This window comes from Chlorocebus sabaeus, chromosome 8, assembly GCF_047675955.1.
Source record: "Chlorocebus sabaeus isolate Y175 chromosome 8, mChlSab1.0.hap1, whole genome shotgun sequence".
Lineage (NCBI taxonomy): Eukaryota > Metazoa > Chordata > Mammalia > Primates > Cercopithecidae > Chlorocebus > Chlorocebus sabaeus.
Genome location: NC_132911.1, coordinates 128,300,690 through 128,325,939, shown reverse-complemented (window position 1 = coordinate 128,325,939; position 25,250 = coordinate 128,300,690). Strand labels below are relative to the sequence as shown.

The 25,250-nt window shown below is 43.0% G+C and overlaps 2 protein-coding genes across 7 annotated transcripts in view; one reads left to right on the top strand and one right to left on the bottom strand.

Moving 5' to 3' along the window:
* Positions 1 to 355: 355 nt before the first annotated feature.
* On the bottom strand, positions 356 to 10,453 carry NDUFB9 (NADH:ubiquinone oxidoreductase subunit B9). The gene is made up of 4 exons (XM_008001494.3): positions 10,260 to 10,453; positions 6,799 to 6,991; positions 3,276 to 3,389; positions 356 to 571 (listed from the first exon to the last, which is right to left on the bottom strand). Exons 1-4 carry the CDS (start codon positions 10,358 to 10,360, stop codon positions 440 to 442), a joined length of 540 nt encoding a protein of 179 aa, XP_007999685.2. The 5' UTR covers positions 10,361 to 10,453; the 3' UTR covers positions 356 to 439.
* The window catches only part of TATDN1 (TatD DNase domain containing 1), a 48,008-nt gene continuing 33,197 nt past the window's right edge, over positions 10,440 to 25,250 (top strand). For 2 of the 6 annotated variants that reach the window (XM_073018343.1, XM_008001498.3), the window contains exon 1: positions 10,440 to 10,522. Coding sequence is in view for 1 of the 6 variants with exons in the window: in XM_008001498.3 (XP_007999689.1) it covers positions 10,501 to 10,522 (22 nt within the window). In the remaining 5 variants the exon portion in view is untranslated. Of the gene's footprint in view, positions 10,523 to 10,580; positions 11,233 to 25,250 lie in introns of those variants that run through there. The other 4 variants (XM_008001502.3, XM_008001501.3, XM_038000166.2 and 1 more) reach the window with 3 other exon arrangements.

Below are 25,250 nucleotides of genomic sequence, written 5' to 3'. Positions count from 1 at the left end.
CTTCTTAGGGAGAGTTGTTCTAATAAAAACTAAAATTCCATTAGTGAAATCTTTAGAAAACCAAAAAGGTTATTTTTAAATCCTCAGTATTTCTGTTCTTGGCTTTGTTTATTCCTTCTAATTACCACAGCTAATTAGGCTTTTGACTTGAGAGTTTATTTGCCTCAATCTGGTTCTGCCTCAGTTTTTCCTTACTGGTAACATGTGCTATCCGTGATTTATTGCAGAGAACACAGCTGACCGACTACATGTCCCGTTATTTTCTTCACATGCACAATTGATAAAACAATGATAGTGGCACAGTCACTTGGCATCACGGTAATTCTTAGAAGAACGCCAGTCATACCAGAGACCATTTCATTGATTTTTTTTATTAGGGCAAGTGCATGTTGTGTAAAGTATTTCACTTGCAAGTATGGAAGATGAGGGGTCTCTCTCTCTATATGGGCCGCTCCCGGGGTCTGGTCACAATATGCCACCACAGTGGGGGCAAATCACCTTCCTTTCGGGCAGGGGGCAAAGCTTCAGTTAAAGGACCACCAGGTGGCGTTTCTTCCTGCAGCTGCTTAACCTAGAAGGAGGCAAGGAAGGAATCATTACCAAAGGAATCTAATGGACTTTAAAAATCTGTTTGCTGCAGCGAAGGGTCAGCTTTATATCTATGGCCTGTCACTGACAAGACACACTGATCACAATATTGAAAAGTGTTTTTCCCATACACCTGCTTGATTTTCATACCCACACTTTCAGAAAAGTCTCCTTAAGGGTTTTCCCATTCTTCTAAACAGTAAAGCCTATTCTTCCCCCCACCCCTATTCTTCCTCCCTCCTATTCTTCCCCCCACCCCTTTTCATCACCTGATTATCTGGACCTCCTCTTACTCTGTAGACGAAAACATGACAACTATCATTCCAATTCTCCTTGTCACAGTCCCCCACTCACTGACCAGAAAAACATTTATTTTTGTGTGTCAGCTAAGTGTTCTCCAAAAGCACCATTAAGAAACCTTAGTTCATAATATGTTGGGGATGTTCCTTGTAAGCCCCCTTCCTAGCAACCAAAGACAAAAATAAACCACAAAATCACATGTAAAAATACGCCCAGTTCTGCCAGATGCTGCCCTACTACCTCCAGTTCTAGTTAAAGCCAAGATAGATGTCCGAACAGAGGACAACCCATTCTGGATTGTGGCTGCCCTGGGCCTCCAGTCACATGTGCTGCTTAATAATGCTGAAGTGATGGCATATGTAAAGGAGGAATTGTTGAGGTTATCCCAGTGATCAGTTGCAGAATGAACCCGTGGCTCACCGTGAATATACTTCCAGCTTCTAAACGGTGAGACATTCCTGGCAAAACACTGCCCGCTTTGGCCACAGTGCCCTTCCTTCGGGTCACCCTTGGCCAAACGCTTGCAAAGGTCAATATCCTTAGTGTTATCACCAGAACCAGCACAACTTCCAGATCATGAATTCAAATACCCCACTGTCCAACCACACTCTCCCTTTCCCACTCACTTGTTTAAATGCCTCCTTGAAACTCAGAGAGACTACCATTTCACAGATCCTCCCAATTTGGCCCTCCCCCTCTGCAGCTGCCCCCCGGCTTAACTTTGTTTTTTGTCAATCCAGCTTAGATTCCATCACGACAATAGCTTCCTCTCGAATAACCTCAAATCCCTTGTCACTCTCTCTGAGCAACATACAAACCGAACCACATACCCTCAGGCCTGTGCTCATACAGCTTAGTATTGCTAAAGAGAAAAAAGACACTGGAGCAAATCGGAGTCATTACTCACTAACTATTCCCAACCTCAAATGGGCCTTTGCCACCTGGCCATCCTAGTACTCTCCAGCAAGCTCCTCCTCTCCCCATGACTATCACACCTTCTCCCCATGACTATCACATATTCTCCAAACATGCTGCGCCCACTCGTTCTGGGCTTTTCCTCTTATTTCACTACAAAAAAAAAAAAAAAAAAAAAAAAAAAAAAGCTATTACACAAGTCTGTCATCTTCAAAACTTCTAACCCAAATTTATATATAATCTTTTGCCCAATTATAATGGACAAAGAATCCTTTCTCCTTTTCTTCTTTCTCTACACTCTCTCCTAAAGATTCCATACATCTCTCCATGGCTTTTAAAACTGAAAACTCCCAAGTTTCTGTGTCTAGGCCAAATCTCTCCTGGGAGTTCCAGATTTCCACATCTAAAGCTGGCTTCTGACATCTGTACTTGATATGTCACAGGATTCTCAAACTTCACCCTTCCAAAATGAATTCTCGATTGCTGCTCTGACACCTGTGCCCACTTCCCCAATCTTCCCTATCTTGATAAACATCACTAAACTCCAGATGTTGAAGCTTCAAACCCAGAAACCATTCTCTCTCTCTTTTTTTTTTTTTTTTTTTTGAGATGGAGTCTTGCTCTGTCACCCAGGCTGGAGGACAGTGGTGCAATCTCAGCTCACTGCAACCTCCACCTCCTGGGTTCAAGCAATTCTCCTGCCTTGGCCTCCCAAGTAGCTGGGATTACACGTGTACACCACCATGCCCAGCTAATTATTTGTACTTTTAGTAGAGATGGGGTTTCACCATGTTAGTCAGGTTGGTCATGAACTCCTGACCTCAAGCTATCACCCACTTTGGCCTCCCAAAGCGCTGGGATTACAGGTGTGAGCCACTGCACCCTGCCCCGGAAACCATTCTTGATTCCTCCCTGTCCCTTGCCCACCCTCAACATCCAGTCAGTCGTCACATCCCTCCAAATGATGTCCTGAGTAAATTTCTTTCCATATCCACTTCATCCACCCTGGTGCTGATCATGACAACCTTTTGACTAAACTTTTGCAATAATCCTAGAAGGGTCTCTCTGCTTCTTCTCTTTCCCTCTCCAATATAGTCTTCACACTACAGCAAGATTGAGCTTTTAAAACTATAACTGACCATCCTAACATGACTGAAAAATGCCTAAGACTCTAGTGGAGAGGCAGGTTAAGGGACCGTATGGCAAGAAGGCAAGAAAGTCAGGCAAAGGACTAAAGAGAAGGAGATCTGAAGCAAAATCAAAGACAAACCCAAAAAGACCAGGGAATGCACTTTAACTTACTTGTAAGGTGGTTATAAATGTTAAATTGATACACTTAGATACCACAGTATATCTGAGAAGTAAGGGCCCAGAGTAACTGTCATGTCTGGAATCTGGACCTCTGCATGTGGGGATCAAAACTTGACTCCATCTACATAGCTAAGGAATATTGAAGTACAAGTAGAACGCACCTCTCGTTCCCAGCTTTCCCTCCGCAGTTTCTTCCACTGTTCTCTCTTGGCAAAGTAATCAGGATACATTGCCTTCTCAGAAGGATGCCAGTCATCTAAGCACCATTCTGGGACCTGTCAGGAGAGGAAATCATGGTATCAATCCACAGGACACACTTACCTATCCCTGATAGGGCCTGCTCAGGAGATGTAAGACAAAGATCAAGGTACATTTTTATTTTTATAACCACTGCAACTACCAGACTGTTTCTAACTCTAAGCAAGGAACAGCAGAGGATAAGCAGGAACCAATAATAAAGGCAAATGCCTTAGAGTCAAAGACAGTGCTGAAAAATAGCACCGTCGTCAGTCCAAGGAGAACTGGCTTCATTCCTCCCCTACCTGCCTTCTCTAAATATCCAGAGTAGTCTTATCTTACTTGGAACTCTTAATTAGAGTATCTCAGAAATATTAAGCATCAATCCAAGTTGGTTAACTTTAAAGTCTACAATGAACTTTGTTATAGCAAAAAGTATACTGTACGACCTTAAATCTGAAAGTAGAAATTCTTAATGACATCTCAGAGAAAACTGACACCTAAAAAACAGTACTGGCACACCTTGGAGATACTGTGGGTTTGGATCCACACCGCTGCAATATAGCAAATATCACAAGAAAGCAAGTCACAAAATGTTTTTGGTTTCCCAGTGCATATAAAAGTTATGTTTATACTATACTATAAAGTGTCCGATAGCATTATGATGTCTGTTGAGATGGAGTCTCCTGGTGAAGATTTTGTGAATATTGATTAAATAACAAAGGACTTTGAGTAGTACAACTTAGTTGATAAAAGCAGTGGCAGGGTTTGAGAGGATCGACTCCAATTTTGAAAGAAGTTCTTCTGTGGGTAAAGTGCTATCAAATGGCATCATATGCTATAGAAATATTTCGTGAAAGGAAAAGTCAATTGATGTGGCAAACCTCACATAATATACATAAAAAATGTACATAATTTAAAAATACATTATTGGTTGGGCGAGGTGGCTCCTGCCTTTATTCCCAGCCCTTTGAAGGCTGAGGTAGGGAGATTCTATGAGGGTAGGAGTTCGAGACCAGCCTGGGCAACATAGCAAGACTCCATCTCTACAAAAAATAAAATAAATTAGCTAGGTGTGGTGGTGTGCACCTGTATTCTTAGCTACTTGGTTGGCTAAGACAGGAGAACTGCTTGAGCCCAGGGGGTCAAGGCTACAGTGAGCTATGATCATGCTACTGCACTCCAGCCTGAGCAACAGAGGGAGACCGTTTTCAAAACAAAAACAAAAGAAATACATTATTGATAAAAACTCCAACAATCATCTGAGCCATCAGAAAATCAATCTTTTTACTGGTGGAGAGAATTGTGTCAATGTTGATGGCTGGTAACTAAACAGGGTGATGTTTGCCGACGGCTGGAGTGGCTTTGGCAATTTCCTAAAATAACAATGAGGTTTGCCACATCAATTGACTCTTCCTTTCACCAAACACTTCTATAGCATGTGATGCCATTTGATAGCATTTTACCCACGGAAGAACTTCTTGCAAAACTGGAGTCAATCCTCTCAAACCCTGCTGCTGCTTAATCAACTAAGCTGATGTACTTTGTTACCATTTCATCAATGTTCACAAAATCTTCACCAGAAGACTCCATCTCAAGAAACCACTTTCTTATTCATCCATAAGAAGCAGCTCTTCATCTGTTCAAGATTTATCATGAGATTACAGCAATTCAGTCATGTCCTCAGGATCAACTTCTATTCTGGCTCTCTTGCTATTTCCACAACTTCTGCAGTTACTTCCTCTGCTGAAGTCTTGAGCCCTTCAAAGTCATCCACAAGGGTTGGAATCAACTTCTTCCAACCCCATTAAAGCTGACATTTTGATCTCTTCCCATGAATCATAAATATCCTTAATGGCATTTAGAATGGTGAATTCTTTCCAGAAAATTTTACTATGCCCAAATCCATCAGAGGAATCAACATCTATGTCAACTATAACTGTGCAAAATAAATTTCTTAAATAATAAAACTTGCAAGTTGAAATTACTCCTTGATCCATGGGCTGCAGAATGGATGTTATGTTAGTAGACATGGTAGCAGGTCTCAACCGTAAAAGATTCAGTAAACCATGTTGTACACAGATTTGCTGTAACTCAGGCTTTGTTATTCCATTTCTAGGGCACAGGCAGAGTAGGTTTAGCAGAATTCTTAAGGGCCCCAGGATTTTCAGAATGGCAAATGAACAATGGCTTCAACTTAAAACCACCAGCTGCATTAGCCCCTAACAAGAAAGTCAGCCTGTCCTTGAAGTTTTGAAGCCAGGCATTGACTTCTCTCAAGGTATAAAAGTTCTAGATGGTATCTTATTCCAAAAAAAGGCTACTTCATCTCCACTGAAAATCTGTTGTTCATCAACTATCTTAGCCAGCTTTTGTGTAATAATTTGCTGCAGCTTTTCTATCAGCACTTGTTACTTCACCTTGCACATCTGTGTTACAGAGATGGCTTTTTTCCCTTAAACCTCATGGACCAACCTCTACTAGCTTCCAACTTTTTTTCTGCAGCTTCCTCATCTCTCTCGGCCTTCACAGAAATGAAGAGTTAAAGACTTGCTCTGGATTAGGCTTTGGCTTAAGGGAATGTTGTAGCTGGTTTGATCTTTTGTCCCAACCACTAAAACGTTCTCCGTATCAGCAATGAGACTGTTTCACTTATCATTTGTGTGTTCACTGGAGCAGCACTTTTAATTTCCTTAAAAAACCTTTAGTTTCCTTTGCATTCACAACTTGGCTAACCAGCAGAAAAGGCCTAGCTTTCTGCCCATCTTGGCTTTCAACATACCTTCCTCACTCAGCTTAATCATTTCTAGCTTTTGATTTAAAGTAAGAGATGTGCAACAGATTTAAAGTGAGATACATGTAACTCTTTCTTTCACTTGAACACTTAGAGGCTATGGTACGGACATTAATTGTCCTAATTTCAGTGTTGCTGTGTCTTAGGGAATAGGGAGCCCTGAGGAGAGGGATAGAGGGAGAGGAACTACTGGTCGGTGACAGTCAGGACACACACATTTATGGATTAAGTCTGCTGTCTTATATGGGCATGGTTTTTATACCCCCAAACAATGACAATAGTAACATCGACGGTGACTGATCACAGTTCACCACAACAGATAGACTGATAATAAAAAAAAGTCTGAAATCTTGCAGAAATTGCCAAACTGAGATACAGAGATAGGAAGTGAGCCCATGGTGTTGGAAAAATGGTGCCCATAGACTCGCTCAGCACGGGGTTGCCACAAACCTTCAATCTGTAAAAATACAGTATCTGCCAAGCACAATAAAACAAAATGCAATAAAATGAGGTAGGCCTGCGTCTGACAACTGTCAGGAAAGAAGTCTCCTAGCTACCCCTTGAAGGGCAAGTGATTTCTAAGGCTGAGGTCTGGGACTGAAGAAACAAAGTCTATCTCTCAGAAGGCAGTCATCATTATAATTCTCGCCTACCTTGTAGCACTCGTATCTCTCATAGGAGGTGCCCCCAGGAGAGTCAGGGAAGATGTACGGCTGTGGATGCTGACGGTACCAGAATTCTTCCTCAGCCTCCTTCAGCAGCTGGGTGGCCTTCATCATATCCTTTTCATTCTTATGTTCTTCAAACCGGGCTCTCATCAAACAAGCAAAGTATCGGTATTTGTCTCTTAAACCAAAATGATTTTGAAGATTAGAAATGTTACCTACTCACATGGTCAGAGTTGCTGTCTGACAGGAGGCTGCACTCCTGACACCTTCTGGATGGGCAGTGGACCTCCCCCAACCCTCCTAATGGAGCAGCCGTATCATCACGGCTGCTTCCTCTATAGCCCACCAAACAGCAGCAGCAAAAAATAATGTATTAAATATATACCCTAACCATTTTTCTCCTCTTACATCCAACAATGGAAAGAGGATTTAAACAAAAAAGAAAAGAGAATTAGGAAGAGAAAAGTTATAACCTCTGTAGGATCATTCAACATTCATTGAATGACAACTTCCATTTCCTTCTATCTTGTGCTAGTCACTATGCTGAATTCCAGAGATACAAAGATGAGTAAGAAAGGTGTTACTTGGCAGAAACAGTATTGCTTAGCTCATACAGAGCTGGGTTTGTATCCTGACTCTGACACTAGCTGCATAACCTTAGGCAAGTTAAAGTCAAGTTCTAAAGAAACTGGGCAAAGATCAGCTAGGAGGTTTTGACAGTAATCTAGGACACAGATGACAAGGGCCTGAAAGTAGAGAGCTGTGATGGTGACAGGAGACAGGAGAGACATTTAGAGACATTTAGACTTCCAAGTTATGAGAATAGGTTCTCCAATCAGACTGTGTAGGCCTGAATCTTAGCTCTGCCACTACTAGCTGTGTAACCTGGGGTAAGTTAATGTCTTCTGGCAAGGTGCAGTGGCTCATGCCTATAATTCCAGCACTTTGGGAGGCTGAGGTGGGTGGGTCACCTGAGGTCAGGAGTTCAAGACCAGCCTGGCCAACATGGCAAAACCCTGTCTCTACTAAAAATACAAAAATTAGCCGGGCATGGTGGTGGGCGCCTATAATCCCAGCTACTCGAGAGGCTGAGGCAGGAGAAGCGCTTGAACCCGGAAGATGGAGGTTGTACTGAGCCAAGATCGCGCCATTGCACTCCAGCCTGGGCAACAAGAGCGAAACTCCGTCTCTCGTAAACATTCAATAAGATAAACACACCTTAAAAAGTGCCTGGTACATCCCAAGTGTTCAATAATGTCAGTTAATAATATCATATTAGAAAGAGAATTTACAAAAACCAGTGTCGAATTATACATGGTGTATGAGTATGTGTGTGATTGGCAAAGGAGTAAGGAGCAAATACTTGAGATCAATTCTGAGACTTAAAGCTCAGTAACTAAATTACTAATAATACCATTAGCAGAGGCAGGGAATTTGGGAAAAGAGTCAGAATGGGGAGTGATAGGAAAACAAGTTTGATTTCAAAGAATTTAGATAAATTGAGTTTGAGAGAACAGTTGGTGATCTTTTCAATTTTTTTTTATTATTATTATTTTTTGAGACAATGTTTCACTCTTGTTGCCCAGGCTGGAATGCAATGGGGCGATCTTGCCTCACTGCAACCTCTGCCTCCCAGGTTCAAGCGGTTCTTCTGCCTCGGCCTCCCGAGTAGATGGGATTACAGGCACCCACCACCACACCTGGCTAATTTTTGTATTTTTAGTAGAGATGGGGCTTCACATGTAGGCCAGGCTGTTCTCGAACTCCTGACCTCAGGTGATCCATCCGCCTCAGCCCCCCAAAGTACTGGGATTACAGGCGTGAGCCACCATGTCCGGCCAACAGTCGGTGATCTAACAAACAATTTGAACTACAGCTCTAGAGACAATTGAGCGCAGGTGGTGACTCAAGTCCCAGCACTAAATGAGACTGCCCAAAGTACATACAGCAACATAGTAAGCCTAGGATGGAACCATAGAGAACAGCACAATGAGGGCAAATGGAGGAAGAAATTAAGGCAAGGATTGAGAAAAAATGTCAGATCTAAAAAATGCTGAGCCATAGCTGTCATAGTAGCTAGTTTATATCATCTTCCTCTAGGACTATGGACTTTAGTATTCCCAGCTGTAGTTCAGTATTGCTTGAATTTTTTTTTCATGTTTAACTTTTTTGGACACATAATAATTGTACCTATTTATGGGGTACATGTGATATTTTAATACATCCATATAATGTATAATGATCAAATCAGGGTGATTTGGATATTCATCACCTCAAACATTTATCATTTGTGTTGGGATACCTGAATCCTGGATGGCTCAACTTCCTTCATCATCAATTTGTTTACATGTTCATTTTCCCCACTAATCCATGAGCTGCTGCAGCTCAAAAATTGATTACTAACATTTATATATTTAGCATAAGAGCATAGAATCTGAATTGCAAATTCTGTCAAATAAATAAATAAGGAAAACTCAAGGAAGAAACTAACAATCCCATCACATTGTACTTGGCCATCTTCCTGCCAAATCAAGAGAAGTATGTCAGTGACTTTCTAATAGTCGCATACATGCAATCTGGGCTTCGAGGATACCCTCTGCAATTCTTCCAGGCCTACTCCATTTTCCATGGAGTTTTTTCCCAGAAGCCCTTCTTATAAAATAGGTTTGGGGAGTTGTAAGACTGGAGTAGAGGCCTGGCACTCATACATCTTGGGTTGTCAGCCCACCCTGCATTGAATTTAGGTTATTAAAATCTACAGATTTTAACACTATGCTCTAACACTAGTCTCAGATGGATAGAGAAGGAAAGAGAATTATGTAAGAGGTGAAAAAGATGTAAAGGTAATGAAAAGGACTAGATGAAGCTAAAAAGAGAAAAGCTAATGGGAGCGGTGGGCGAATGATGATGCTTTGGAGTAAGACCTAAATTTTAACCCTGGCTCAGACACTTACAAACGCTATCACCTTGAGAAAGTTACTAGCTGTACTTACCTCCTTATCTGTAAAATAAGCTTAAGATAATTCCTAACTCCTAGAGTTTTGCTGACTAAAAAAAATAACGCATAGCTTACTGCTGTTAATATTGGAAAGCAGAAGATCGTGAAGAAAACGATTATTTAGCGAGCGCTGGACCCATGACAATTACAATTTTAGGCGCATTCCTTTATTTCACTTAATCTTCCTGCGACCCTCTGCGCTGGTCCTCCGTCCGTTTCACTAAACAAAAAGCTGAGGCCCAGACCCGATAAGCAACTCTACAAGATCTCCCTGCCATGGGTGGCGAAGCCTGGATTCGAACCCAGGTCTAGGACAGGATTCTGTGGCGCGAGAGGCCACCTACCAATTCCGTCCCGAAGTCCTTGAACCTCCCGGTACCCGGTGGCCTCTCCACCTCCACGGGGCCCCCAGGGTCACCTCCCCAAGTCCTGGGTCCCCATCCCTTACCTGTGGACGCACCACGACTCCAGGTGGCGCAGCGCCCGCTTATAAAGCCGCAACACCTTCTGCTGATGCGTCAGGTAGACCCCCGACGCCGATAACGCCATGACTGCGCTGACCTTCCCCGGCCGCGGGGACAGCCGGGAATCCGTAGGCCTGCGGCAGCAGACGGAACAACGCCAGCCGGAAGGGCGGAGCAGCCGGCGGCCACTTCCGCTTCCTCCGGGGAGGTCTCCCATCTGCAGTCATGGGTCGCTTCAAGTTTGTCGGTAAGAGGAGCGTTTTCCACGCCTTTGGGTCTTTTTTGACTTGTCCCGGGCGTCGGTCACCAAGGTCACAGGACCCAGGAGTTGCGCCCTCCGGCTTTGTAAGGGTTGAAAGGGCCGCTCAGTGGAAGAGGGCGCGGGGAGGTTTCTGGGTGCTGTTAATGTTCTGGTTCTTGATCTAGGTCCTGGATTCACGAGGGTGTGTTTATTTGTAAAAATTAACAAGCCAAGCCGTACAGTTATGATTTTTGTGCTCTTTTCAACATCTGTAATGTATTCTGTTTTTAAAAAAGAGAGAAAACTCCAAAAAGGCCAATCACTGTGTTCCCATTCATCCCACGTGCACCTCCCGGCCCTTCCCCTCTGCCTTGGCAGAGAGGATGACCGCTTCTAGGGACCAATTCACTCAGCCTTTCATTCGTTCATGTCATAGTTAATGAGCGCCTCAAGTGGGCCTGGCACTGGCCTAGAAACACAGGGCAGAAAGCTCTCAGTTCTACCGTCATCACCATCTAGTGGAGAAACTAGAGAACACAAGTAGTGGGGAGAAAAACAAATTCTGTACTTGGCAAGTACAGTGATCCAGTCAGCATCAGTAGAACAAGAGAGCGAGAATGCTGCCGGGATTTCAATGGGCATGATCCTCGTCTTTGTGGGGTTTCCAGCTACTTGAAGGTGGGAAATTACAGCGATCACACCTCTGCTTTAGCACGGTAATGCTGATAGCTATTATGTAGCTTTTGTGGGAAATAGGGAGAGGTAGGGAATCGCTTCAGGACTTAAACTAGGGTAATGGAAAAGAGAGAGAAATGGAAGAGATGTGTGCAGCATTTAGCAGCCGAGTGTTCATGGCCGGTAGTAGAGAGTGAACAAAGATGACTCAGGGTTTGGAAAAATACTGAAATATGAAATGGAAGCATGACTAGTTTGGCGGTGAGGAGAGGTACCCAGGTCCATTTGGGTTAAGTTTGAGATAATTATAGGACATCCAGGTAGAGATATCTGGGCAATTGGGAATGTGGTCTGGCAATCAAGAGATAAGGATTATACATTTACATCTGAGAGTTATTTAAGCAGTATTTTTTTTCAAAGACATTGTACTAAGTCCTGTGGAACTGTAAAATCTAGTGGTGCAGTTTTCAGACTGGAGACCTAAAACCTATGTACTGTACAGTCAAAAGCAAACGCAGGGAAGAATATGTTAAGTGCCAGGAAAAAGGTTTTGAAATTGCTGTGGGAAAGCCTGGAGTAGGGATTTGGGGAGGGGTCCTCAAATAAGACATTGCCGTGTCTTAACCTTTCCATCCTAACGTTTGATATAACTGATGAGGGAGATGGAATAAAGAGCCATGAAGTCCTCCATAAAGAAAGGCCACATAACTTTTTAAAAGTGTGTTTATGTTATACAACGAAATCCTTGCCTCAAGTTAATGTTTTAAATCCATCCTCCATGTAGACTCCATTTTGGTGTATCTAAAACTCAAAATCAGCTACATGTTTCTTTTGCTTCAAATCTCTCATTTATTCTCCTCAGGATAGTCTAAGTACTTTCACACCATACAAAGCCCTTCTATTGTCCAGTCCTGCCCACTTTTCTAGCCCATCCCTGGACCGCTCTATGAACACTTGTGCATGCTGTTTGTTACCTCTGACAAGGTTTTAGAGTGGCAGTTTGGGGCCAAAATATTCCCTCTGCCTACCAACCCTGTTGCCTGTCTGCCTACCTGCCCTGCCTACCTACCTACCTTACTCCTTAAAACTTATACCACATTATTTGTAATTAAATATGAGTCTGTCTTTCCCACTAGATCAAACTCTTAAGGCAGATACTCTGGTATGGTATTTATATTTTTTTCCTAGGGGCGTAGTACAATGACTGGGCAAGTATGAATGAGTGGCTTTAATGCTAAGGTGATAAGAAAATTAGTAAAGGGATTAGCACCAGATAAAATAAGCAAGAAAAGACTTCTTAGAGAAGGAGACTTTATTGGAATAAATAATTGGAATAAATTTTTTCTGCATGGTCTCCTTTAGCCCCGCTCTCCTAAAGTAACCATATTAAAAGTTTAAAGTATGGCCTTCCCTAATTTTTTAATAGATTGTTATGCAGATTCATAAAAATACAACATATCAAGGTTTTTTGTTTTTTTTTTTTCCTTTTTAAAACAGAAATGAGATCGTATTATGCATTCTATCCTTGGTATATGACTTTCTCTGGTATTTAATCTTTCAGTTTGTGTCATTTAAAAAAATTCTGTCCATGAATCGCTAGACTAAATTCTTAGCCTAATAATGAGTTCTGAACAAATACTTTGAAAAACACCATATTAAATCTCTGGAAGATTGGTCCATGAACAAGCTTCACATGGGACAATTGCATGAAAAATTAAACCAGTATTATGAAAATTACCTTAGATTTTGGTTTAAGACAGCTGACCATTATAATTCTTTCTACATTTCTCTCTTTTCTACTTGCATAACAAGTGACTGCCCCTTAGAACTATACCCCAACAGTGGGGGTTTTTGTTTGTTTTGAGACAGGGTCTTGCTCTGTCACCTAGGCTGGAGTATAGTGGCTTAGATCATGGCTCCAGCATTGACCTCCTGGGCTCAAGTGATCTTCCTGCCTCATCCTCCCAAGTAGCTGAGACTAGAGATGCTCACCACCACACCAGGCTAATTTTTTTTTGTAGAGACAGTGTCTTGCTATGTTGCTCAGGTTGGTCTTGAATTGCTGGCCTTAAGCAGTCCTTCCACCTCCACCTCCCAAAGTTGTGGGATTACACATGGAGCCACCGGCCAGCATGAGAATTTCTTTAGCCCAACTTACACTCTTTTCTTTCTCCACAAGTGGAATTTTTTATATTCTATTCCCTGGGTGTTATTTACAAACTCTTCCACTCTCAAAAATACTTCTACCTGCAACTATTATATGCCCAAATCTCTACTGCATTGATCTTAGATTACATAGTACACAAAAAAATGAGAAATATCTATGCAAGAAGAAAATGCAAAATACAACAGTGAAAATAAAAACATCACATTCCATTCCTGATATTGTTTAGATATTTGTCCCCTCCGAATCTCATGTTAAAATTTGCTGTCCAACGTTGGGGTGCGTCCAGTGGGAGGTGTTTGGGTCACTTCCCACCATCCATCTCATGGGGGTGGATCCCTCATAAAAGGCTTGATGACCTCCCTGTGGTAATGAGTTCACACTGGTTCCCCTTCCCTTTCCACCAGGGTTGGAAACTTACTGAGATCCTCCCAAAAGCAGATGCTGGTGTCATGCATCTTGTACAACCTGCAGAACCATGAGCCAAATAAACCTCTTTTCTTTATAAATTACCCAGTCTCAGGTGTTCCTTTATAGCAATGCAAAAGCAAATTAATATAATTCCTCCAAATCACACATAACACTTCCATATCTATCTTTCCAGATCTTCTGTAGGCATACCAAACAAAATAAGATCATACTGAGGCTACTCTTTTGTAATCTGCATCACAGTCTCCACCTTTCTATTTCAGGAAATTTTCATCTTAACTAATACCAAAACCATACTCAAACTTTTCCTGTTGTTCCAAAAATGTCCCTTGGTGGTCATGTCCAAAATAGTATCCCATTTAGAGCCACACATTTGGTTGTTCCTTAAGTTTTTAAATCAAGTGCAGAGGTTTGCAAACTTTTTCTTTAAAGGGCCATATAGTAAATACTTTAGACTTTGAGGGCCATGTGATCTCATTGCAGCTATTCAACTCTGCCCTTGTGTGTACTGTGATGTAATAATAAGTACATATTTGTTCTGTGCTCCCATTCCTTTGTGCACAACTCCTGAAACCTTTGGAATCTCCTAAGTGCTTTTTGTATGCTACTAAGATGACTGATGACTGGGGGCTCCTGGATAGCCTCAGGATGGGGGTTTGCCTAGGAAAACCAATCATGTGATTAGAGAGTTGGAAGTTTCAGTCCCTCCCACCCACTCCCACCTCTGAGGAAGGGGAGAGGAACTGAAGGTTGAGTTGTTCACTAATAGCCAGTGATTTAATCAATCATACCTACATGGTGAAGCCTCTAAAAACCCACACATGTCTCTTATGTGTCTCTTCCACATGGTCGTTTTTGAGCTGCATCTTTTTATAATGAATGGGTAATAAGTAAAGTGCTTTCCTGACTTCTGTGAGCTGCTCTAGCAAATGATCAAACCTGAGAAGGAGGTTGTGGGAACCTCTGATTGTAGCCAAGTTGGACAAGTTGTGGGTAACCTGGGAACCTACTGCTTGTAATTGGCATCTGGAATGGGAGGAGTCTTGTGGGACTGAGCCCTTGACTTCTGCTGTCTGTTGTTATCTCCAGGTAGATAGTGTGAGAATTGAGTTAAATTGTAGGTCACCCAGCTGGTATCAGAGAGTTGGTTGTTGGGAGAGGAAACCCCACACCTACGTGATGTCAGAAGTGAATCTTCACACCTGTAATCCGAGCACTTTGGGAGGCCAAGGCGGGAGGACTGCTTGAGCCCAGGAGTTCAAGACCAGCCTGGGCAACAAAGTGAGACCCATCTCTACTTAAAAAAAAAAAAAAAAAAAAAAAAAAAAAATGAAGTATTCAGAGTATTGTATGAGAATACAGTTTTCCTATCTCACACCTTGTCATTCAAAAGCAGGTGATAGTATATAAGTAGGTGTGGCCATGTTCCAGTAAAACTTATGGTTACTGAAACTTGAAGTTCTTATAATTTTGATGTGTCACAAAATATTATTTTGATTTTCTTCAACTATTTAAAAATGTAAAGTCATTCTTAGCTTAGAGGCAAACAAAAGTAGGCAGTGTCTTGTGGGCCTTAGTTTACCAACCCCTTGATCTAGCGCATTTATTTTTTAATGGCACTGACTTGCCAAAGCAGCTGGGCTAATTGTCCCTGTGAAATAAAAATAAAATTCTAAGCCCCCTAAACTGGCTGAACAGACCCCCCCCCCCTTTGGCCAAGTAGACTCCAGAAAAACATGAAAAACAAATTCCCAAACATGATAAGATGGTCATGGTCTCCTTCCTTACTAACAAATACCAGACTTTTTTCCTAAAAGTTAAACAGAAACCAGCTCTGGAAAAACAAAGAATGGAAGACTTGCTCCTCTGCTGACTTCAGCCAACTGCCTGACATTGTGACCAGCCTCCCCTCCTTTTTTGCAGTTTCACCATGACAGCTGACCAATTTCACGAGGCATTCCTTCCTGTACTGAGGGCAGTCACCACCCCCTCAGCACTCATCAAGGCTACCAAAAAAATACTCCTGAGATTCCCCTCATTGTATATGTTTCTCATTCGATTTAGGCCCTTTGCACCTGTCCCCTCACTCAGCATCTTTAAGCCGGTTGATTGACCTCCTATGAGATACTTTTCTCCTCCTCTTCTAACCTAACCATAATTTACTGTAACCTCCTTAATGTAACTACCATTTTGCATTTTTTTTTTTTTTTTTTTTTTTTTTTTTTTTGAGACAGAGTCTCACTCTATCGCCCAGGCTGGAGTGCAGTGGCACCATCTTGGCTCACTGCAAGCTCCATCGTCCGGGTTCACGCCATTCTCCTGAGTAGCTGGGATTACAGGCACCCGCCACCATGCCCGGCTAATTGTTTGTATTTTTGGTAGAGAGGAGGTTTCACTGTGTTGCCAGGATGGTCTTGATTGCCTGACCTCGTGATCCGCCAGCCTCAGCCTCCCAAAGTGCTGGGATTATAGGCATGAGCCACCGCGCCCGGCCCCATTTTGCCTTTAATAGGAGATTTATGCACCCAAAGACTGCGTTGTCTTTACAGACACCCTTCTCTCACCTATATAGACTTAAGGGAGACCCCCTTACCCACTGATGGATCCTTTCTGAAAAATTCTGCTGGCTTCCATTGTGCAGCCTATGTGGTGGTCTCTGATGGGAACCACTGAATCAGGCCCCCAGCCAACTGCCCGATCTGCCTAACAAGCAGAATTTGCATCCCCTCACTTGGGCCTGCCTCTGGCCAGGGATGAAATGGCTAGTATTTATACAGACAGCTTGTATGTCTTTGGAGTTGCCCGTGATTTTGGCATGCTCTAGAAACAAAGAGGATTTTTTTACTTCCTCTGGACAACCTTTTAAGAACAAAGACTAGGCCGGGTGCAGTGGCTCACGCCTGTAATCCTAGCACTTTGGGAGGCCGAGGCAGGTAGATCACTTGAGGTCAGGAGTTCGAGACCAGCCTGACCAAGTTTAGGGGGCTTTCACCTGTGGAGACATGGTGAAATCTCGTCTCTATAAAAAACACAAAAATTAGCCAGACGTGGCGGCACGCACCTGTAAGCCCAACTACGAGGGAGGCTGAGGCAGGAGAATCACTTGAGCCTGGGAGCTGGAGGTTGTGTTGAGCTGAGATCGCACCACTGCACTCCAGCCTGGGTGACAGAGTGAGACTCTGTCTCAGAAAAAAAACAAAAACAAAGACTGTTTTGTTTCTCTTAGATGCCATTCAGGCTCATTGAGCCCTAACCGTTATCATCGTCCAGGGACATTTCTCTGACAAGACAGAAGACAGCGAAGGCAACCTCCTAGTGGATGCCGCAGCTAAAGCTGCCACCCTGCAAGTGGCTCCTTGCCAAGTTACATGTATTCAACCCACTTCTCCTCCTCCTCCCCTTGCTCTTCTTCCTTGCTCTCCTCCCCATCTGCAGACTCATTTTCACAAAAGACAGTCTTGGAGTCTGGAAGAGGGAAATGGATTAAACAAAATTGCACTTCCAATCCCCAGACAAAATTACAGGAAGGTCCAAATGGACATCTAGTCCTACCCAGCACCCTGCAAAGACAAACAACCTTTATATGTAATCTAACCCATTGGAATCCAGACAAAATGATTCAGCGGGGTAGACAGTACTGTTGGTGACTCTCTCCAGCTCTTGCCCCTCAGCTATATAAACTTTGCAATATCTACCCTCAGTATAACCCAGGTGAACTCCTGAAGCTCCCTCCAGGACAATTTTCTCTCCCCTAGGGTCCCTTAACCATGTGACAACTTGATTTCATTTAGTTGCCACCATCCCACAGATTAAATTTTGTTCTTCTAATGGTTGATGATGTATTCTCATTGAGGTAAGTCTTCCACCTGTAAACAAGCAACAGCCATGGTGGTGGCCGAAATGCTGCTTGAGAAAAACCATTCCTCTCTAAGGTGTTCCCACTGAATTCCACAGCGATAGAGGCACTCATTTTACCTGCTAAATACTAGAACAAGTTTTTAAAATGTGCCCTTTTATAGCACTTTCACTGTGCCTGCTCCCCCCAGTCCTCTGGGCTAGATGAACAGTCTAATGGGATCATTGAAAACCAGCTGGCAAAAGTTACACAAACTTAACCTTTCCTGGCCTAAAGCTCTCCCATTAGCCTTACTGATGCTGCAGTCCACTCCCACCAGTAAATGTCAGCTCTCCCCTTTTGAAATTGTTACTGGTTGGTCTGTGCACTTAGACCAGGAAATATTTTCTCCTGCCCAATTACAGGAGGGAACTTTAGGCTTATTGCCAGGGGCTTGTTAAAGCTGTAAAGATGAATCACTGCAGGTTGTAGAATCTTTTTACAGCTTCCCCGACAGGCCATAAACTCCAGTATTACTACCTCCAGCTTGGTGACGACAAGTAGTGGAAGAGACATCAGTTAAAATACTTCCTCCAGCCTACTGGATGGGTGCTATTAATTAATCCTTGTGCTGCTAAGTTACAGACACCTGACTCCTAGTCGCACATGTCTCATCTGAAAACAACCCCTGCTGAAACTTGGAAGTTGGTGCTGGTCTCTATACAAGACTTCAGTTAACCAAAGCCTATCTCTAGACCCAGAAAAAGGCAATAGTCCACATAAACTGCTTTCGTGACACCCAGGGCCAGGACTGTATTCAAAGACACTGGGTCTTTTACTTAATAATTTGCGTCTATCTAAACTAATAGAATTTGTTCCATGCCTTTCTACTAGATAACTTCAATGTTTAGTTAGCTACCTGTGTGCTTCCTCTTTCTGTCTTTATCAGAACTGAGCAGGGCTTGTGACCCTGCACGCCTGAGGACATCATTGTTCTGTTCCTGCACTGAGGTATTCTCTTACTTAAGGTCAGCCCCTAAAGTTTGTCAGATAATCCCCTTGGATTTGTATGGGATTTATGGGTTTTCCCTTGGTTCAGTTTTCTGAATTGTTAAATGGCTGTTCCCTCCGTTCCTTTTACTCTCATACCCATACTGTCCCCTTCCCCCCTCTGTCTTGTCTCAATGCAGAGAATGGCGTGGTAACACTTTAGTTAAGCTGTCCCAAATGTTGCTAGTAGAAGGAAACCTGTTGGATTGCTGGATTTGCCAACAATTTCCCTGATCCATTCATGATAAATATGTGCCATTGGTAATATCTGTCACTGACTTCTCAGATGTCCCTAATGTCACCACTTACCCAGACCAACCCCTTTCCCTGTTGACTTTCCAGGTCCAATTGCTTCAAAGCCCATATGTTGTCACGCCTTGTTTTGATTTGTCCTGTGTTTGAGACTGAGTCTTGGCTCTGTTACCCAGGCTGGAGTGCAGTGGTGAGATCTGAGCTCATGGTAACCTCCGCCTCCTGCGTTCAAGCAACTCTCCTGCCTCAGCATCCCAAGAGCTGGGATTACCTGCCACCATGCCTGGCTAATTTTTGTATTTTTAGTAGAGACTGGATTTCACCATGTTGGCCAGGCTGGTCTTAAACTCCTGACCTCAAGTGATCCACCTGCCTCGGCCTCCCAGGGTGCTGGGATTACGGGCGTGAGCCACCACACCCAGCCTACCAGGGGACCTTCTTGACCTAAGAACTACTGGATAGACAAGTGTCATCTACATCAGATAAATAAAGTTAAAAATATATCCCTACAGTGCCCACAATATTTACATTTAAAATAAGTGAGTGGATTCTGGAAAGCTTGCAAGAGAAATGGCCCATGGTTCAGTTTGGTGATGTCAGCGCTCCTCATGAATGCATCTGCTAATTAAGACACCCTCAGGAGTATCACTTGTGCCCCCCATTCAGGCTCTGTGTATGTGGCATAGGGTCTGATCCACCTGCATAGCTTTGGGCACACTGTTGCCTTGACAGCCTACAGTTAGAAGGTCCCTGCTTGCTGGGATATTTTGTAACCCCCATATCCTTCCACAGACTTACAGAAGGACCCCCTTTCTCTCCATTATTAAACTAAAAGGTCTGTATTGGCAGGGTATGAAGATGATACAGATCAAAGCATCCTGGGAATATTAATTCCAAGTGTTGGGATTTATGTCAATAAGGATATTATTTGAAAAGTCTCTGCTACTATTAGTCAGATTGTTGCAGGATTTAGGGGGATGAGAGAGACCTCAGGTTGAAACAGGACAATCTTTTATTGAGTGCACTCAGGCCCAGCAGACTCATGTCCAAAGACTGAGCCCGGAACAAAGCCAGCACTTGACTTTTAATACACACTTCACAAAAGGAGGTGAGCTAGCTTGAAACAAGCTTACAGTGGTGTGAAAGCAAGGATACAGAGGCAGGACAAACTCAGGATTGCTCATGACCGTTGCCAAGCAACCCAGACGTCCGTTATCTAGGTTTGCCTAGGCACGGGCTTATCCCTTAACCTTCACTATGGTGCCCAGGCAGCTGTAGTTCAGGCCTACTCAGGCTTCTCATGACCTTTGTTATACTTCTTAGATACAACAAAATACTTGAAGTTACTAGTTACAGAGAACAAGAATCTATAAACTCATACCATAAAACAAAGGAAAATTTGATTTTCTTCTCCCTATGTTGAGGGAGTGCTGGGAGAGTCTCCAGAGCACATTAGATAATATCAAGACTTTCTGGGTCTGGGATGTGCCTGTTGCTGCCTCTGAGACAAGTCAGCCTAATACAGGAAAACTTATTTCTCTCTCTTTTTAATTTTATTTTTCTTTAATTTCCCACCTCAAGATAGCTGCAGATGCTGCAAAAAGCCTTGTAACTCAACAAAAATCCCAAAACTCCTTGGCTCAAGTAGTATTAGATAATAAAATTGCTGTAGATTTTCTCCTAGCCAAACAAGGAGTCGTTTGGTCCATACCTCCTGTTACGTAAGTACTTCAGGTGAAATAGAAACTGTTAGAAGCCAGGCACGGTGGTTCACGCCTGTTATCCCAGCACTGTGGGAGGCCGAGGCAGACGGATCACAAGGTCAGAAGATCAAGACCATCCTGGCTAACACGGTGAAACCCCATCTCTACTAAAAGTACAAAAAATTAGCCGGGCATGGTGACAGGCGCCTGTAGTCTAAGCTACTCAGGAGGCTGAGGCAGGAGAATGGTGTGAACCCGGGAGGCGAAACTTGCAGTGAACCGAGATGGCGCCTTTGCACTCCAGCCTGGGCAACAGAGTGAGACACCGTCTCAAAAAAAAAAAAAAAAAAAGACACTGTTAGAGAAAGACTATCCAAACAAACTTAAATGGTTACAAGAGGTATGAACTACTAATCCTCCCAACGATCTATTTAGTTGGCTTCCAAGTGGCCTGGGAAATCCCTTTCAAGCTGCTGTCTAAGTGTTTGTCATATTCATAGTCTCCATCATACTTTCTTAACATTTAAATTACTTACAATAGGACTGCAAGAAGTCCCCGGTTAAAACCAGAATTATGATGGTTAGCACATAGAACTTACAGGCAAGTTAATTCTGTAGCCATTCCTTTTAGCTCTTACATCTCTTATACCTTATGGGTTAATGAGTGCCTGCCATCTCTCTATTCCTGCCTGATCTAGGATGTCCAAATGGCTGTCCTAGGGAGTGGGTGGATCTGGGACAGGTAGCCACACCACCCTGGCAATGACGTGGGACAAAATAAAGATTTGGCTGTTGGTGCTGCCTGCAATAGACCGTGGCTAAAATGGGGAAACATGAAATAAAAATAAAATTCTAAGCACCCCCCTGCCCCACCGACTGACTGAATGGACACCACCTTGGCCAAGGAGACCCCAGAAAAACTTTGAAAGCTAAGTTTTCCAGCCATGATGAGACGTTGGTTACACCTCAGTACACCCCATTCCTCACTAACTGATACCAGACTTTGTAAGCGTTAAATAGATACCAGCCCTGGAACAGAAACAAGACTCACTCCTCTCCTGACTTCAGCCAACCACCTGACACCACAGCCAGACTCCCCTCCTTTTTTGTGCTTTTGATGTGACAGCTGACCAGTTTCACTGCACATTCCTTCCTGACAAATGACCAGCAGTCACAGACTAGTTCTGGCTGGTTTACTCAGGCTGTGCACCTTTTGACATATAAAGCTTAATTTTACTGTGTTTTAATGTTAAGTCTCCACCCCAAGAGAACATGGGGTTTGTGTAACATGTATGTTTGCTTATACATGCATGAGTCCACCATTCATGAATATGCATAGCTCCTTCTATAACCTGTTAAATATGTACGTTAGCCAGCCCATTTAGTGTAAAACTCCTGTTCCCCACTTCTTCCCTTGAAATGGTTGCTTTTGTTCTCAGCCAAAGGCTCTGCTTCCCAGCCTGCAGGTTGCACCTCAGTATAAGAAATAAAGTTCTTCCCTAATGTATAGATCTCATGATTTTAAGTCAACACCCTACAGAAAGTCCTATCTCCCGGCTTTGTCTGTTTGCTAAATAGTAGTGTCATTGAGCTTGTTCTCTTATCCCCTGTATTTGCTATAAACTCAGGGTTATATCTAAAGACTAGCCATATCTAAAAAAAAACAAATTATGCCCTATTTGCTGTCCCTTTGTATCCCTAGATCATAGGTGACAGTGATGTGACACGATTCAGTGAGCCCAAACACTGAGGCTTCAACTTAAGAGTTACCGTCTTCTCCTGGTTACAAACAGTGCCGTTTTCTACTCTCACTTTGTTTTGAAAACTAAAAGTCAATATTTGAAGAACTCTTAGATAATAAAGTAGGTGCTGCTTTTCAAGCCAGCTATTTGAAGAAAGTTAATGAAAAAGAAACATTCCTGATCTATATAGGGGACATGCTACCGAATGTATGAATCCTTCACTTTTCTCCCCTAATCGGAAGTAGTAATTTTCCACTTTGCCTTGTTTTTCTTCCTGTCATTCCTTCCCACCCATATCTCTTGCTTTCTTAACTTTTCAAGCTACTTACTATCTTCAGCTGGATCTGGCTAGACATTGGTTTTCATACAGTATTTGTCTACTTTGAGTTTACGTGCCAATAGGCATACGTCTAATAGAGACTTTTAATTTTTTTTTCTTTTTTGAGACGGAGTCTTGCTCTGTCGCCCAGGCTGGAGTGCAGTGGCGCATTCTCGGCTCACTGCAACCTCCGCCTCTTGGGTTCACGCCATTCTCCCACCTCAGCCTCCCGAGTAGCTGGGACTATAGGCGCTCGCCACTACGCCCGGCTAATTTTTTGTATTCTTTAGTAGACACGGGTTTTCACTGTGTTAGCTAGGATGGTCTCGATCTCCTGACCTCATAATCCGCCCACCTCAGCCTCCTGAAGTGCTGGGATTACAGGTGTGAGCCACCGCACCCGGCCAGAGACTTTTAATTTAAAATATACTATTGTTAACCTCAAATAACCAAAAAGGTCAGAATCTAGTTTACAGAGTTTATTCAAGCACAACAGTTGAGGACTGCAGCCCAGGACACACTTCCAAGTTGCCTTGGGGACTGCTCCAGAGAACAAAAGAGAGGCTCAAGTTTTTAAAGGACAAATCAAAAGGGAGGGGGGCGCGGTTACAAAAATTGTTAATCAGGGATTCTCATTGGTTTATAGAAATAACATTGGTTAGTGATTGGCTATGTATTGTTGAACTATAGGGTGTATGGCATTTTATGGCCACTTGGCTTCAGTCTAGAGCCCACATAGCAATTGGCTTCAAGAAGTAATTACTTAGCTCAAAGGGGAGTGAGCATGGACTGCTGTGAACATTGTAAATGCCTTCTGGGCCTGATAATTTAAAGGTGCTTGCATTTCTCAGATACAAGGTTTTTGTTCTCACTATCCCTTAACATAGATAAGAACGTTTTGATAAGTTAAATAAATAGGATTTTGAGTGGCTTTATTTTCGTGATTACATCATGAGTCTTAATGTTCAAAACATATTGACTCACATTTGGCTATTTGATAATGCATTCTTGGATCAGGAGCCTTAACCACTTAAGGTGGTATGGCAGTATGGCTAAAGCTGATTCAAATTCCATTTGTTGTTGGCATGTTACAGTGTTTGTAATAACACTGTTCCCAATAATTACATGTTAATAGGAGTTTTAATTTGCAAAATGCTTTCATATTTGTTTTTGGATTTGAGCCACATTTTGTTGCTGGAAGGAAAAAGTTTATGTCCATCCTACTAGTGAGAAAACTGAGGCTCAGAAAGACTCACTTATTTGTTGCGGGTGAGCTGTGACTATCTGGGCCAGCAGTGCGAGGCTATAAGAATTTATCAAGACTGGCCGGGCGCAGTGCCTCATGCCTGTAATCCCAGCATTTTGGGAGGCCAAGGCAGGGGGAGCTCCTGAGGTCAGGAGTTTGAGACCAGCCTGTCCAACATGGTGAAACCCCGTCTCTACTAAAAATACAAAAAATTAGCTGGGTGTGGTGGTGGGCGCCTATAATCCCAGCTACTTGGGAGGCTGAGACAGGAGAATTGCGTGAACCCGGGAGGTGGAGGTTACAGTGAGCCGAGATTGTGCCACTGCACTGTAGCCTGGGTGATAGAGTGAGACTCTGTCTCAAAAAGAAAAAAAAAAAAAGATTATGATGATGCCAAAGTGTGGGAGGATGGTGTGTGGTCAGCTGCGATTACCACTGTCCACATCTGCGTGACCTTTAAGCGCTTCTCACTGCACTTAGGTCAAGGGACTTTCGAAGGAGTTTTCCTGCATTTCTGCCTGCCCAGATAAACCCAGAGACTATTCTGGGATGTAGGACCTGCTTCCCTCTTCAGCCAGGACCTATAGACCTTTCTCATCCCTCATTTCCCCCATCCCAAATCTCAAATCCCCAAGCAGAATATCCTATCACTCTGGCCTGCCTTCAGCAAAAATCCGTCAAGTTGAGTAAACCCAGAATCTTCCCTCACCTTTGATGTTTCCTCTTAGTAATTTTTCATCTGTTGATCCCCATTCTACTTGGTGGCAATAAATCCTCACTTGTCCTTGTATTCAAAATTGAGCCCAGTCCCTCCCGCTTCCGCAAAAGCTTCCCTGCCGTCAGTAGTCTCTCTTGAATAAAGGCTTCCTCATAGTCTTTGACAGGTGTTATGAATAATTGTTTGCTTAACACTGCACAAAGGGGAAATGGTCTAGAAGCGATACAGACCATTTCTGTTTTCCTAATGATCAGTGATGATCAGTGACCCTAGGCTAAACCTCTGCGAAGGATTATTTTAGGCAGAAAGGCTTCTCCTCTTCCCTGGGTTTCCTTTCTCAGTCTGACCCCTTTATCTAATTTCCTTTCCTTACTTATAAAACAACTAGATAGTAATTCTCCTGATTGGGCCATTCCACCAAACTCCTACAGTATGTATAGTATTAGATGATGTTTGTATGTTAGTAGCCCTTTTAAAGGGTACCACATCCCGCCCATCTTTGTTGACATGTTGGCATTCAAATACCTTTGTCGTTTTCTGCATTTTACTTTTTCCCCTATTGTTTCAAATGCCTGCAATGCTCTCTTCACTCTCTCTTAAA